This window comes from Colletotrichum fioriniae (assembly GCF_027942845.1).
Source record: "Colletotrichum fioriniae strain IMI 355084 chromosome Unknown scaffold_10, whole genome shotgun sequence".
Lineage (NCBI taxonomy): Eukaryota > Fungi > Ascomycota > Sordariomycetes > Glomerellales > Glomerellaceae > Colletotrichum > Colletotrichum fioriniae.
Genome location: NW_027076846.1, coordinates 1607837 through 1624142, shown reverse-complemented (window position 1 = coordinate 1624142; position 16306 = coordinate 1607837). Strand labels below are relative to the sequence as shown.

At 52.9% G+C, this 16306-nt stretch overlaps 2 protein-coding genes across 2 annotated transcripts; one reads left to right on the top strand and one right to left on the bottom strand.

Moving 5' to 3' along the window:
* Nucleotides 1–8295: 8295 nt before the first annotated feature.
* hmt1 (ATP-binding cassette-type vacuolar membrane transporter Hmt1) lies at nucleotides 8296–11496 on the top strand (the record flags this gene model as incomplete). The annotated part of the gene is made up of 3 exons (XM_053190094.2): nucleotides 8296–8742; nucleotides 8792–10956; nucleotides 11013–11496. The coding sequence occupies 3 exons, from the start codon at nucleotides 8296–8298 to the stop codon at nucleotides 11494–11496; spliced, it is 3096 nt and encodes a 1031-aa protein (XP_053052516.2).
* A 2341-nt stretch (nucleotides 11497–13837) lies between these two features.
* On the bottom strand, nucleotides 13838–15010 carry lag1_4 (sphingosine N-acyltransferase lag1; the record flags this gene model as incomplete). Its single annotated transcript, XM_053190093.1, has 2 exons — nucleotides 13838–14275; nucleotides 14360–15010. 2 exons carry the CDS (start codon nucleotides 15008–15010, stop codon nucleotides 13838–13840), a joined length of 1089 nt encoding a protein of 362 aa, XP_053052515.1.
* Between the last annotated feature and the right edge of the window lie 1296 nt (nucleotides 15011–16306).

Sequence of the window (16306 nt, the reverse complement as noted above, 5' to 3'; positions counted from 1 at the left end):
GGTGCATATGTTGTGTCGAATGAATGACGTCTCAGCCTTGTGACACCAGATAACTGCTTGCTCCATTTCAACGTCATGAGCCTGCAGCGCGGCACACCCGTCCTCGATATGCAATGAAGAAGGAAATCTAGGCCTTGTCGGCGACGGGAACTTCGACCACGTGGAGGAACCCTGTGGGACGGACAAACACACAATGAAGCTGGAAGCTGAGAATGTGTCCGTTATCATTGGCGGGAAGAGCATTCTCGGGGAGCTACGGTAGACACCCTTGTCGGAGGTGTCAAAGTGTGGTCTAGACACCTGCAGAAGATGCCGGCGGTGATTCGGACGGCCTTTCCGTTTCGCGGTTAAGCATGGTCATAGCAACCCGGTGAGAGGACCAGCTGCATCCGTACCCAACTCGGCCCTCCAACGTTGACGGACACCGGCGGGCTGACCTCCGCCTGTTTGATGGCAACACCCGGCGGAGATGGCTTCGTCTTCATTGTAGGGGGCGAATGCGCCGGCCCGCAGTGCGCCTATACAGCTCGCTGCCTACCTGTGATACGTAAATCGAGTGGAGGGATGTACAGGACCGAGTCGCGATGGCTGCGCAGGTGAATTATCCCTCGAAACCAAGAAGCTTTGTTCAGACTGAGCAAGGTCAACGCTCCATCCTTTTGTGTCGCGTGAAAAGCATTCGCGTGAGATGGAGCATCGCGAGAGGGAACGGCAAGCGAAAGGAAGGCCAACTCTTCACAGGCCGCCGCTGACCTTCAGCTGTTGACTGGATTGCACTGGGCCGAAGCCGCTCGGGAGGCACAGTGGCACACACGCTCACCGACCATCTGCATGAGGCAACCGATAACGCTTCGTCGGTTCTTAGTCGAGGGCTTTCTTGTACGGGCAAGCGATGTGTGAGACGCGCCAGGTCAGCGTGAATAGTTGAAAGGTTGTTGGAGCAATGGCGCAGCTTGTCTCATCCGACATATCATTGCGCGTCCTACACACATCGGACTGTTGTAAGGGTCGGACGGTCGAGGTGAAACAGCTATTAAAAGCCTCGGCGACTTCCCAGCCGAACGGTCTGCAACAGCCGCAACTTACAGCGGCGACGTGACTCGAGGCTGGCGTTGCAGATCTTGCCGACCTCTTCCTTGCAGCGGGTAAGTCTACACTTGTGTAAACAGGACGAGCTGAGTAGCTTACTTGGGTTCGGAAACACACCTCATTGCTCCTCTAGTGCACAACCCTAGGTTTTAGTTGTCGCATCTCTTGCCTCTAGGTTGGCCGTGTGTGATCACTCAGATTTGGTTCCATTGACTGGACAAAACGGAACAGCGTAGATCAATCACTCCCAGCAATCATGCAATCAGAAGCCTTCAGCGCAACTGGAAAGGCGGCCAAGCACGAACGCTTGCCGTATGTAACACAAGAATCGAGTGATAGGCAAAGTCATCTGAGGCCATCGGTTGATCGACGGGTTTATCGACCGCGTCTAGGTCGGGCAAAACAACGAGAAAGACGAAAAGTGACGAAAAGGGATCCTGAGTCTTGGAATCCTTGACGTTCCTCCGCAGCTTCTGGGCCATCCTATGGCGATTACGACTAATAGGAGGGTTCAAATTGGTTCTCGTTGGGGGCGAGATGTGCTCGCGAAATCCGCCCATCCACTGGCGGATACTTTTGGTTCCAGAGGCTGCTGGGCGCCCGGCCAATCCCAGAGTCTATCCAGTGCCTCAAAGCGTCGGACGGTTCAGCCAAAGAGCAACGGTAACTCCACCACCTCGATCCAAGCCGCCGAGTTGCAGGGGTAGTCTGGCCTGTCTTTGAGATGGTGGGTGCCGGACCTGGACCTGCTTGTGCTCCTGAACGTGTCCAGGTAACAGGTGGGTAGGCACATAGGCACACTCGCTGGTCCGGTGTATGCATGCGTAGATGCACGCTGCGCCTGCAGTCACTGTGCCCTCGTCTGCTAACGCAGCTAAGGGTGGAGTTCAAGCGGTGAGAAGGGCCTGGATGCAAGCCGTTTGGTTGGGATTCTGACCACCCAAAAGCGCGGGCTGATATCAACCGCGACAACATCGCAAGCAGTGACGGCAGCGGTGCAGGCGGTTCCAGGGGGGGGGGGGGTTCTGGAAGCCGTAAGTGACAAGGTCGATGGTTGCTCGATGGTCTTTCATTTTTGCAACATCCTTGACGGATGCTGACGCCGGATACGGGCTGGGAACCGAGTCCGGGCCAGAAAGAAAGAGAAAAAAAAAAGACGAAGGAGGTTGTACCCAGCGGCGGCGGATCGGAGAGGCTGCGTCGGCTAGGCGAAGCTGATATTGTAGGTTGTCGTGGCTGACAAGCGGGTGTTTTTGCGTCTAGGTATCGGTGCGCATCTCGGCCGAGGACTACTCCTGTACCATACATGCCCGTTGCCCGTTGTCGTGGTAGTACAACGTCTAAAATCTAGAGAAATAGGTTCTTGCTTGGCGTTTTGGGCGAGCAAGCCTGAAAACCTTGTCTAGTTTCCTTCGTATTTACAATGAGTGGTTCGGCATCTCGAACAGAGGCATCGGGCAATTCGAGTAGAGTGGGGTCTAGGAAGCAAGAAACATTCCACACGTGTTACGTATGGATACAAAGAAGGGAGGATATTGACATGGCAGTCAGAGGACTCAGAGAATCGAGGAGTAGGTAGACCTGGCGTCGAGAAAGTGTGCTAGTCTGCGAGTTAGTTGAGGCGAAGTGACAGTCCGTCAGTTGATTAGCAAGAGGCGTAAGCCAGCCTTTGACCCAGCCGTGCCAGACCACACTGGACGGGTCAAAGTGGCCCGGCTTAATTGTTTCCAAGGACAAGGTAAGGTAGGAATCGGTTGTGAATGAAACCAGAAAATATATGCTGAATTGGTGATGGACTGGATAGAGACTCGGGCTCGATCTGAGAACGGCCAGCAGAAGAGAGGAGTTCGAGGCATACGGATACTGCACAAGTCTACCTTATGGAAGGAGACGGCGAGGCGTGAAGGAGGGGAGGTCCAAGGCAAGCAAGGATCGGTCAAGGGTTTGGTGTTTCCTCTTCCCCGTTTATCCTTCCATTCCGCAGCTGAGGCCCTTTCCAAATGGGACCAGCGATGGGACTGGAAGGGAAAGGGCTTGTAACTTGGAAGCTGGTAATGCAAGTAAGGAAGTACGCAGTAATAAGCTACCTATACTCCGTACCTTAGTGGTAAGTATCCGTACCTCGCTCTGTACTGAGTACCTCTCTACCTGCTTACCTTGGACGGCGACAACCGTACCATACTTCACTCACAGTCTCACACCAAATGGCAAACGCCCAATCAGCACTACCACGGCAGGCATGGCAGGAACGCATCGGAAGCTCTCCGGAAACAACACAACGAGGCCCGAGGCCGGGACTGGGCAAGAATTCCAACAGCAAGTGCGCGCAGTCGAATGCAGATGCAGCAAATCCCATGCGTTGACAGCCAGTTTATGACCTAGCTTGTTCCGTTGGTGCCATGGACGGAACTCTGGATCAATTCCCATTCGAAGCAGGAGCTCCAAGATGGAGGGGGCCAAGAGTATCTATCTCAAAAGTAAGACGAAGGATGGGCAACACGAGTGAGGAAGAGGAAAAAGAAAAAGACACCTACGACACGGATGCAATGACTGAGTAAATAAAAAATTGCAATAAATTTGCAATGAAAAAATATAAAAAAAAACATCGTTGATAGCCCATAGGTACTTCGTAGACTGGCAGGACCCCTCATCAGCTGGCCGGCAGGAACTAACCTTTGGGTACATTCGCACTTGCCTCTATTCAGAACTTGCAAGCAACAAGGGTCGATGGGGGACATTGGATGCTACAATCTTTGATTCGATTCTCCCCCTTCCCTTCTCGCAGTCTCCTCCTTCCGGGTCTTATTAGCTAGGGGCCCCCATCCGTCAAGATGACTTTGTAACTTTGTGTTTCTCAACATCCCTCACCATCGTTACGTATTTCTTCGTCTTACTTTTTTTTCCCCCCCTTACTACCGTGCTGCGTGCCGTCATGCTTTTGGACGTTCCCGTTCCCGTGTTTCCGTTCCTCCTCCCAAGCTTCCCGTCCCCTCGTGTCTTGTTACGGATATCTTTCACAGACACGGTATTAGTACCGCCGACCCAGGGAAGTCTGTACTAAGCAATGCAAGGTAGCTAGATCAAGGACGAACTACCCATACAAAACAGATGACTGGATGACCTCGGTCGTTCCAACTAGCTTCCTTTCGTCCCCCCGTCAGCTGCAGCACTGTCTCGCACCGTCTTAAACCCGTCCAGTGTAAAGCATTCCGCTTCGAGGCGTCGCGGGAACACCTCCTTGATGATCGCAGTGGTGGTCGGGTGTTCGCTCCGTGCTCTCGAACTGCTCTACCTACTTGTCAAGTTGTCTGGAAAGATAGGCTCTAGCGCCCTTGATCGCAAGAGCTAAGCCAAGGTGTGTGTGGTCTCGGGACTCAGATCCCTCATCCTAACCTGTTCTCCCGCCCCGCTCCGCTTTGCCTGTGACAGAAAGGTAAGAAGGAGATGAGATGCGCTATTCTGGGTCACTGGAACTATGGTCCACCGTCCACGGCTGTTGGTCACCACTGGCATGACGGTCAAAGACCATGGGATCTATCCGTAGAGACTCTGGAAAGCACCTGACGGCTTACCGGCATCCTGGCACAGCCTCTTGCTGTCATTTGCATCGACAGTTGATGATGCAAGAGTGAGTACGGAGTATTCTCAACACGAGCATTTCGGATTGTCATGTCATCCCTTGGCTACCTACCTGATCCACCTCTGCATGGGCTATCTGTCTGTAATAAGGATACCTCGTGCTTGATGAGGCACCTCTATCATTCAGGTATCCAAGACGGGAGAGAGAGACATGCACAGTAGAGCAGACAAGAGAAAGAGAATCCAGGCCAACGCTGATCATCCTCCCATCGTCACAAGTTACTGCGGATATCCCTCCACTCCATTCTTCAATGAACACCCCCCCAATCTTTTTATATTGGAATCGTCACTGGGCCCTCGGCTGTGTCCTTGTCGTTTGTCTCCCGATGGTCAATTTGTCTGGATACATACTTGTTTCTCTCCGACCCAAGTCTACCCGAGTCTCTGCATCGCGTGGTTTTTTTTTTTAGAGCATGTATCCGTAGAATCCCATCCATCCCCCCCTCCACATTTAACCTTCTCTTCGCGTTGCATGCGTAGCATCCGGATGTGTTACTTTTTCTTGCCTTCCCCTGGCCGTCGGTTCCTGTTTGGGGGCCCAATTCATCTCCATCCCCCGTTCGCGTCCCCTCCATCTTAAGCTCCATCTCCATCTCTCCATGTTCCGTGCTCTCCCTACGGCCCCAAAAAGCCCCTATGAACAATATCATATGCATGAGTAGCCCCGGCACTAACCAGGGCGCACAGCAAGACCCTTGGCGATTACCTGTTTCCATCCCTCAACCGAGTCCAGGCCCTCGTTGACATCCGGCCCTGAAGCTGCTGCAGTTGCTGCTGCACCTCGCAACTCACAGCCGTCTGGCTTCCGTTTACATCGACTTACACCTCGCATCCCATATCATCCATCTGTCTAGGTACTCTACTGCGTGCCCGTACCTTACCCAGGTACCATACCTTGAGCATCTCACACCCATCGATCCAATCATCCATTCCTTCGTCCACCCACCATTGTGACGCTCGCTCCGTCTCCGGAACCTACCTTACCTTGCCTTTCCACGACGTGCATAAGGTACCTTGGGTCCATACGACAGGGCAGCTGTCCCGGTCTTCATAGCATTGGATCTCATCATCGCCATTGACAACAACCACAACCACAGCGCCGGCCATCAGCCCCGGCCGCTACTTTGTACTCCACTTCTTACGCAAACCAGCCGGGACAGGTCCCCACATAGACGCGCTGAGGGTGGATTCCAGACTCTCGTTTGTTTCCTCTCCGAATCTCGCTGCCTCCTTCTCACCTGAACTATCCGGCCACTGCCCACCTCATCTCACTCAGAAGTTACAACTGCCCATTGCCCACTGAGGTGCCAGTTGCCAGTGCCATCGCTCTCTCTCACCTTGCGCAGCTATTCGTACGGATACATACATTCACATCCATATCCATTTTCACGAACCGTTTACTGCAGTAGTCCGACAAGCGACAGTCCAAGCCTACCTTACCAGCCACTCGTTGCCTCGCTGCGTTGCGCTGCTGGTCGCTAACAAGCACCACACCGACACACCGTCGATCCACTACTGCCAACCACAACTGCGCTACAGACGCGATACCCTCTGTGCTCTGTCTGGTGGCTGCTGCCATCGTGGGCTTCACATCTCCTACCAACGGAGGAATTGAGCCAGTGACAACTTGGCAGACCAAGCACCAACACGGTACCACCTCGCTCGCTCTCTGCCAATCCGATATTACAGATACGTCGAGGTACCTTTTGGGGTAACTTGTAAGTCCCATTCATTACCTACCTACCTACCTATCTTACGTCGAGTGCCCCCATCCCACCTCGCCTTACCTCACCGGGCTGCCTTTACTACTACCCAACCTTCTCTTCTCCTTTCATTGCCTTGCCTTACACAAAATAATGAGTATGGACCCAGCTTTACCACCTCGCCTTGCTGCTTGGCCTTAATTGAGGCTTGGGTATCCGTACCTTTCGGAGCACTGGGCAGCTGGGCTTCATCCTGCGCTACGGAGTACACACACCTTCTTTACCTTACCCAAGGTACTGTGGGCAGGTACTTATCTATGTCTGCTGTGGGAGGTACAACCTTCCGTTCACTGCAGCTAGGAAAGTACAGCTGGATGTGGCATTAGGCCTGGGTCGCACTTACTACTTTGGGCGATCCGTGCCTGCCTCGAAATCGATGTGTGCCAGGTGCGCGCTGTACTCTGTACTTGGTACCTGCTTTCAGGCGGTCTCCTGCCATAATCCCTTCCCACCCTTCTTCTTTCCCTCCAATAATCGCCATCGTCACCATCCCAACCTTCCACCACACGTTTTCATTCGCCTTAGTCTTCTCGAATTCTTAAATTTCTTCTTCTCCATATCCCATTTCTTTTGCGCCCTTCTTGTTTCTTACGCCCGCCCAAGTCCTGCAACCTCCTCCCCGGGACTTTTCATTTTTACTTACCCTCCTCTTCTCGACCAGAAAACCTGGTTGAGAGCTTCCGTCAACACCTTCTCCAACCCGGCGGAAGAGAGAGAGGGAAGAAAAATCAAAGAGGGTAAATCTTGGTACTAACCCCGGCTCTCGGCAGCTAGATAGCTTGCCTGCTGTCTTGTCAACACAAATACTTGTACCTAACGGATACCTTCCCAACGTCACGTTCCGTCTCCGAACCCGAGGCCTCTCGATATTCCTCTTTTTCTTCAACTTTTACGGATATCCACCCGGGTCACAAGCCTTCACTTCCTTGGTTCCCTCCGTCCAAGGTCTCACTTGTGGCGGCGAACCCAAGGCAAAACCCACTCTGTCATCCAGCTTCTACCGGCTCACCTCACCCAGGGCCGCGCCTGTCTTGCCTCTCAGATCGTGGCACAGCCTGCCTCTGCTCTACAGTCAAGCCCACTACTCGCCAGAAAACCCCCGCCCCACCAGCCCTCGGCCGCCGAGTGTCCTACAAGTCCTTGACTCTTCCTTGACTCGACTACCAGGGACTTCGGAGTGGCTTTTCGCCACTGAGCAAGTCAGCCGACCCCACCACGACTCCAACAGAACAGGGCCCCTCTGTACCGCCCTGTGGTCCTGTGGGTTCGACCTGCAACCCCGGCACCACGAGCCTTTGGGAACGCACGCTTTGCACGACACCCCCCGGTCTCAGCGCTCGAGACCCCTACCTCCCCCCGGTGCCACCTGCATCCAGCGAGACCCAGAACCTTTTAGACGGGCGGGTAATCGCCTGCCAGACCACTCGCGTCTCCAGTCAGTGGTGTCTCGCTCCAACATCTTGGTCCCGAAACGAGATCTCGTGTCTCTGGCTGCGTCTCTCTTGTGGACTCCCACTTTCCTTGCGACGTACACATCGAGGTACCGCACCGTACCGGGCCTCCAACTTGCCACGGGAACGACGCCAACTGCGTCCCAGCTACGACGTGCAAGTGGCATATCTGGCAAAGGTATGAAATCATCAACCCTTTTTCCCGGATCATGAATTGTAAGTCTCTATTGTTTCCTTTCCTTCTTTTCTTCTTTCCTTTCTCTCTCCCTTTCTCACCCGCGCAGGGGGGTTTACTTTCCCTTGTATTATTATTTCTTGACATCTGACTCTCCCTCCTCTGAATAGTCCACACCATGGCTGGTGTTGAGAAGCCGCCCCTGCCGATGCGGACCGCAAACGAGGCAAGAATGAACGAGGTCTGCCGAGAGAATGACCCGTTCTACTGTTTCCTGCTCCAGGGGACATTACTATACTACCCGTTGTTGTTGTTGCTGGTCTTCGTCATCTCGGCCGCGACACACAGCATATTGACGACACCGAAAGAGGATGCGGACGAAGAACCTTTGGGACCAGGCGGTAAGCGACTACCCGTGTCGAAGAAGAAGAAGCGCCGCGATGGAGAGGAACCCAAACGCAAACAGTACGGTCCGATACTGTCACAAACATCCCGATCATGGCTTACCTGGATCTCTGTCGTCGTATTTTTGACGTTCGTCGCCAATGCCGTCGCTCACTTCAGCTACGTTATGGGAGAACTCGAGGGCGTCATTCAGGGACATAAGGAGTCCCAATCCATGACTGTATGTTATCCCCCATGTATTCTCCAACCCGCAGGCTAATTTGAAACAGGTGTATCTCATTGGATCGCCGAACCTTTACCTATACCTCATCACGACACTATGCGAATGGAACGAAAGTCCAACGATAGCTCACTTCCTCACCTGGATTCTCTCTCTGATTGGCGAGTTGATCATTTGCATTTGCACTTTGCTTAAGGCCGCGGACCCGAGATTTGCAAGCGACGGAACAACCCAACTCGAGACTAAAACGCTCGATATATCCAAGTGGGATCTGACTGACGTCGTTCTCTACATCATCCGCATCGCACTCACAATGTGTATGCTCAGCATCTACTCTGCTGCTTGGCTCCACACGCCCAGACAGGAGGAAGACAAGACTGAGCAGCAAAACTCGTCTCAAGGCGCCGAGGAAACGACGCCTTTGCTTAACGGTCATCGGACGTCATACAGCAGCCAAAACGGCCGAGATTTGAATGGTCGATCCGTACGAAGCTCTAGGAATGGAAGTACCGTCGGCAACACTAATGGTGCGGCCGAAGGTGGTAACATCACTAAGGACTATAAGGAGCCCGGCTTCTATCGACCTGACAAAGCGCCGCAAACGACGTGGTGGGGTTACCTGCGAAGCTACACGATGTTCTTCGATTACCAGTGGCCCAAGAACTCTCTTTACCTGCAGTTTCTCTATGCACTCTGCGTACTCCTCTTGGTGGCACAGCGTGCCATCAACGTGGCTGTACCAATTGTTGTTGGATGGCTCACGAAGAAGTTGACCCTCGCAGAGGCTCCTTGGTATATCCTGGGCCTGCTCATCTTCCTTCGGCTTTTGCAAGGAGGAGGCATGCTTCTGGATGCGACACGAGCCATTCTATGGGTACCAATCTCACAAAACTCGTACAGGGCTTTGACGACAGCAGCCTTCGAGCACGTCCACTCTCTCAGTCTAGATTTCCACCTCGGCAAGCGAACAGGTGAGGTTTTGTCCGCCCTCAACAAAGGCGCGTCTATCAACTCCTTCCTCGAGCAAGTAACGTTCTCGGTGGCCCCCATGATCCTCGATCTGCTCTTGGCCGTTGTGTTCTTCTGCTGGTACTTTGACGCGACCTATGGCGCAATCGTGAGCTGCCTAACTTTCTGGTACCTATTCCTCACCATTAGGATGGCACAGACCAGGGCAGACCAGCGAAGGCTCATGTCCAACGCCGACAGAGAAGAAGAGGCCGTCAAGAATGATTCCATCACGAGCTACGAGACGGTCAAATATTTCAACGCCGAGCAGTGGGAGTTTCAACGATACCGTAACGCTATCGAGGCGTACCAGAATGCTGAAAAGCAGGTAACGTGGGGTGTTAACAAGATGAACGTCATACAAGCCTTGGTTTTCATGGCTGGATTCACTGTGGTCATGGTCTTTGGAGCTTATCAGGTCACCCATGGAGGAATGGATGTCGGCAGATTCCTGACCCTCATGACATTCCTCAACCAGCTGCAGGCGCCTCTGAACATATTCGGATCCTTCTATAGGACCATTCAACAGTCCATGATCTCGGGCGAGCGTCTCCTCGAGCTTTTCAAAGTCAAGCCCACCGTGGTTGACGACGCCGAGGCCAAGCCCTTGCTTGAATGCAACGGCAACATCCGATGGAACAAGGTAGCGTTCAACTACGATCCAAAGAACAAGGCTTTGAAGGATCTCGATTTTGAGTGCAAGCCTGGCACCACCACGGCGTTTGTCGGCGAGTCTGGCGGTGGGAAATCGACTGTTTTCCGCCTCATGTTCCGGTACTACAACACATCCTCTGGAAGCATCGAGATTGACGGTCAAGATGTCAAGAACCTTACTATTGATTCGGTTAGACGTTACATCGGAGTCGTTCCCCAGGACACCACAATGTTCAACGACACCTTGATGTACAATCTCAGATACGCCAACCAGTCAGCCACTGATGAGGAGGTGTTTGAAGCATGCCGGGCTGCCAGCATCCACGATCGGATCATGACATTCCCAGAGAAGTACAACACAAAGGTCGGAGAGCGTGGTCTCAAGCTCAGTGGTGGCGAGAGACAGCGAGTCGCAATAGCACGGACAATTCTCAAGAACCCCAAGATCATCATGCTGGACGAAGCAACATCAGCCCTTGACGCCCACACCGAGCAGCAAATTCAAGATCGGCTTGGCCACCTTGGTCAGGGCAGGACACTATTGGTTATTGCGTAAGTTTCACCTTTTCTGCCTCGCAGTTGATTTTACTTTCTAACTTGGCTCGCAGACACCGCTTGTCGACCATTACGCATGCTGATCAAATCATTGTTCTTAACAACGGCACCATCGCTGAGAAGGGCACTCACGAAGAACTGGTCAACGCCAATGGACGATACGCCTCGATGTGGGAGCGACAAGTGCAGGCAGAACGCGCCGCTGAGAAAGCTCGTGCTGCTAGTAGGAAGGCACAAAAGCTCCTTAGAAAGGCGAATATTGGTGGCCTCAAGAAGCAGACAGATGGACATTCGGATGGATACACTAGTCTTGACTCCTCGACTATCCTTCCAGGCAGCTCCGGGAACAACTCCAAGGCCGGCACTACGGGGGAGGACTCGTCCAGCTCTAGCAGCTCTGACGCCGAGTCGGTCCACAGTGCTCACCACGATTCGGATCACTCTGATCACTCGGATCACTCACACCATTCGGATCGCTCACATCACTCTGACCGATCACATCATTCTGATGATTCGCACCATCCTCGACGACACTGATTCTTCCAGTCAGAATCTCTACGAGTGTGGCAAAGGCATGAATTTGGCTACCTATGCTTCATTGCTAGCGAAAGCTATCTCTCATCAGCCACAACAACACACCACCACCCATCGTCATCATTTCTCACTAATCCCTAATCTGCGGACATTCAAACTGTACCGCACATTTTCCTTCACGAACACAACAAGGCTTGGGCCTTTTATGACTCAGCTTTAACGGATTAACGGCTTAAGATTGCATCAAACCGGCGACTCGGAGTTTGGAGTTCACACATTTCTTTACCCCTTCATCATCAGGATCCCGAAAACACAAAAAAGGACTTTCACGAGTAGAACAAAAAACGTTGACCCCGAGAAACGGTCTCTCGGTCAGGCTCGGTCGGTTACTCTTCAGGGGGTGGGGGGTTCTTTTTCTCGATTTTTCGCCACCAGAAACGCTCTCTACGGACACATGGCTGCAACATACTCACCCAGCGTTGGCAACACACCATGTGTCCTCACAGCAGCGATAAGCGACTCGTCTCTTCTCTCTGGATTGGACAGGCCATTTTCGGTATCATCAGCATCATTATACAGGAGAGACGGCTTCTCTACTAATCATGGGTTCCCAGCAACAAGATTTTGCTTTTCGACTACAGATCGCCACCTGCTACCATGGGCAGCGTGTTCGACATTGCATCGCAGATACCAGATTCTTTATATTCGAAGAGGCCCCCTTTTCCTTTTCTTGTCCCAGACCAACTTGGGTGGCCAGCAGGGGTTGGATCTCGGAGGTCGTGGGGTGGACGGAAATGGCCTCAGACAGCGGCGGCGGACCAGCATCATTATCATTTTTTCTTCAAATCCCACGCGGACGTAGTGGGTGTAGATGGACGAAGGAACTTCTTTCTGGAAGAACCATCAGCAAGTCTACTTTGCATTTTCCCTAGTCATAGTATCAAAGACCGGACAGGGTGGATGAGAAAAGAGAGACGGCGGACGGTTGTCCAGGCCAATTCTCTTTTCTCTTTTATGGAGGACCGTAGCTACACGATAGCTTCGCGGCAACCCAAAGGTCAAGGTCCATAGACGGTAGCGATCCCCGCGCGCAGGATGGGCTTGCGCTGGGAGCGATCCAATATTGCTCAATGCTCAAAATAGGTTCAAAAAGTCCCGCGTGTCCAACTGTATGCATCTGACGTGAATCTTACACCGGAAATGGAGCACACCAATGGAATACACCAGTAAATACTATTCTGAAATCGTTGGTATGGTTGTCTAGACGGAATTGGCTAAAGAGGAACAAACTTTGGAGATTCCGAAGACATGCTTCTCTGGTATAGGACAGCATACATGAATACACGCCTGTCTGCCTCCATCCCTCCCTCCGCACATGTATAGCCGAGTCTTCTAGTCTACTCATTCGCGATATTTCCTCCTGACCCATCGTAAATCTCTCCAGGCCTTGTCGCTGAAACTACAACCCTAGGCCGGGAAATGTCTCAGTCATTTCTCGTCTTGTGTTCGTTCCCAGAATACTAAAGCGGTAGGAAATCACGAGGGTGGGAGGGAATGAGTAAGGTGTGGATTCAGATGTCGTGAGCACAAGAAGCACGAGAGCCCAGTGGGTGTGAGACCTTATTCAGGCGGTGTGGAGAGGACGCCGACAAGTTACCTGGTTGCGCAGGAGGAGGCGCCGTCATCGTCCACAGACGCACATCTGTCTCACTTCATCTGTCTCCGCACTCGCACCCCTCTCGAGACCACCACCACCACCACCACCAACACCACAAACGCCTTGACCTCGGCTCACTGTCGCTAAGCCTCAGAGATGCGGATTGTTTCCAACAACATTCCCGGTGCTAGCCGATCAGTTACGACCGACACCCGACGTCGTGTGCTTTCCAATGTCTAGGTCTTGACCCCTTGCTCGACACCGTGATTGCCCCCATTGAGTGTCTCTCTGGGACTCGTCGGGCTGATGTGGTGCCCCCGACTTGCGATCGTTGGTTGCACCCATCGTGCACACTTCGTAGAAAGGTGTCGAAGTCAATGCGGCAAGGAGGCGCGCTCCCAGCAAGTGTCGCGCTTCAAACGCTCTGCACCCCACGTCTCGGCAATTGCTGAGCCACCTTTCTTATTCCAAATCGAAGTTCCAAATAAGACTGTCGCGACTTCGGGTAGCGATGGGTGCTCGACATGTTCTCGTGTCTCCGTGTCTCCATCAGTCTTTTCGCAGCAATTGGGTATATCCATCGGTTGTTCCATTAGTTGCAGGCAAAAGATTTGATCGCAACTGACATCACCTCAGGTGCTTCAGTCTGCATCCTCTGCTTGCTCTGTTCTTTGTCGAGGGGTTCTATCAGGCGCGGCCGTTGACAAGCCTGGCCTGAGGCGCATTGCCGTTGACTCCGGTAGCGTGGCCGTTAGTCTTCTCGGACAGAGCCTTCTTCTTCTCAGCCTCGTCATCGACATCAGTGACTTCTGCATCACTGCGATCGTCTTCTGCGATGTCATAGCGAAGGAATCGATAGGCAATGCGGAAGATGTAGAAGAGCCAGAAAAGATTCAGAGCCTGCAGTGATGACAAAAGTCCAAGAGTGATGTACTGCGACAGCGTACATTTGTATTGTTGAGTGGCCCAATTTAATTCGAATGGCCCGACAGTGGTGTACTCTGTGAATAGAGACAGAATGATCTTCAAGTTGATGAAGTGGCGCAGGTAAATCCAAACGCACATAAAGAGGAAGAAATAAGGACCGACGACTGGAGAATCGATGTAGTTCAGTACCTTGGATGTCTGTTGAATGAGTCAGCACTGCCTGTGGCTCCCGAACCAGTCTCTTCTGGCTTTCTGGCCTCACATGGAGCAGCGTCTACTTACAGCAAGAAAGAAGTCACTGATGTCGTGAGTCGAGTAAACTGCCAGCCCCATATAGGTGAAGTGGAAGCGGTAGCTAAGAGCAATCAAAGAAAGACTGACGATGTGATGACCAACCAGCTCCTTGAAGTCCTTCCGGGGTTTCTCCATACCCAACAGCAAGACGATTGCTTGTTGAGCCCAGTAGGCAGCCTGGAAAAGATAATAGAACTTGAAGCCAGCCTCGTGTGTCATATGCGGGAAGTCCTCGTACATGCCTCGGGTACTGTAGTACCAGACGGGCGTCTTGCTCATGACGTACAGACCGGCAGGTCCAAGGCAGCCGAAATAAATGGCAGTGTACATCTGCTCCATGAAACGAGCTTGCTTGCCGCGCGAGCGGATTCCGGCGGCGCGAGCGAGTGGCCGCAAAAGTTCTTGCATGATGAATTCCCGAGTAAAAGTCAGAACAACGGTCCAAAATGACACAAAGGCGATGTCCCATAGGCCCTTGCCGTATTGAGCAGGGGCATGAGGATTGGCAGGGTCGGATGGTAAGCGGTACGAGAGGAAAATGAAGCGATGAAGCGGGTTCGAGTCGTTTGGCTGAACGACGTAAAGGGCCAGAGTAAGGGCAATGATGAGGGCGGGCACGAGGTACGTGTGTTTGGTCATGGCTTGTCGAACTCGAGCGAAGCCGCCACGAGCTCGCCGGCGCTTCGAGGGACGTTTTGTAGGAACAGTCTATAGGAGACAAGGGGTCAGTTGAACGTCGGATATAGAACAGTATCTAGGGACAAGGCCCGGGGCGACAGGCAGAGATTGGATCGAAGGGGGGCTATTACAGGTATGACGGAGGTGTTGTCTCGGGCTGTTGCAAGTGCAGGGCCTGTATCGCCAGCGCGAATATCTTGGCCGAGTGCGCTTGACTTTCGTCGTCGTGTTGTTCGTGACGAGCTGGGGGCGTAGTCGATAGCAGAATGCAGCTGGTCGACAGAGGTATTGAGGAGAGGAAAGGGTTCGGAGTCGGCCATGGTGACAGAGGGGCGCTGCTGAGAGCGTCTCGGGTGGTTTAAAGCAGTCGGACGGTGGATTCGGAGGGCAGGACGGCGGGATGAAGTCGCAATGAGGTAAGAGAGGGGAGAAAGACAGCGAGTTTGAGTTTGGGAAGCTGTTGGCGGGTGCGGAGGAGGAAATCCGGGCCAGGTAGTCGTGGGTTGGAAAGGAGCTCCCAGGTTCTGATTTATTAGACGTCGAGAAGGTCAGGGGGGGCCCGCTGTCGATCATGGAAGTTTGGTTCAGGAAAGACAGGGCGAACGTGGTCGGCGGGTCGGTGGAGCTGTTGAAGAACAAGTGCGACGGGGGGGAAACTCGAGGTCGGACTCAAGGTTGTTCCTTGAGTCTTCTGTGTTTCGTCGTGTGAATTCGTCTGACCGAGAGGCCAGTCGTCTGTTTTCCCTTTACCACCGCAATGCGGTCAAAGAGCAGGAGCTGGAACAGCGAGTGATAGAAGGACCGGCTGGGTGAGAGCAAGAGAGGGGGTCAGACACCGGTTTTTCGTCAGAGCAAACAAGTGCAGATGCCGTTGATGAGATCAAGCAAATGGTGACATGGTAGGAAAAGGGGGAAGAAAAAAAAAGTCATCCAAATGATCAAACCGCGGAGAGGGCAATGAAGACGGAGAGGAAAAAAAAACTAAGATGAAGTCAGGAGAAAAGAAATTCGCCAAGAACCGTTTAGAAGCCCAGATGGTTGGGTTGACCAACCAAATGGAGACGGGAGCTACGGACGACAGCCAACGAGCTTACACCAACCTCAGCAAGCTATACAATTGCAGTAAGGTGCCACTGGTGTCTCGAGGCAAAGCTGCATCTCAGGGCAAATGGTTGCACATACCTGCCCAAAGGCGTCGTTAATCTGCCGGTTCCTGCTTGGGGTGCCGGTGCGTGCCCCATCTTACCCGCGATGGCC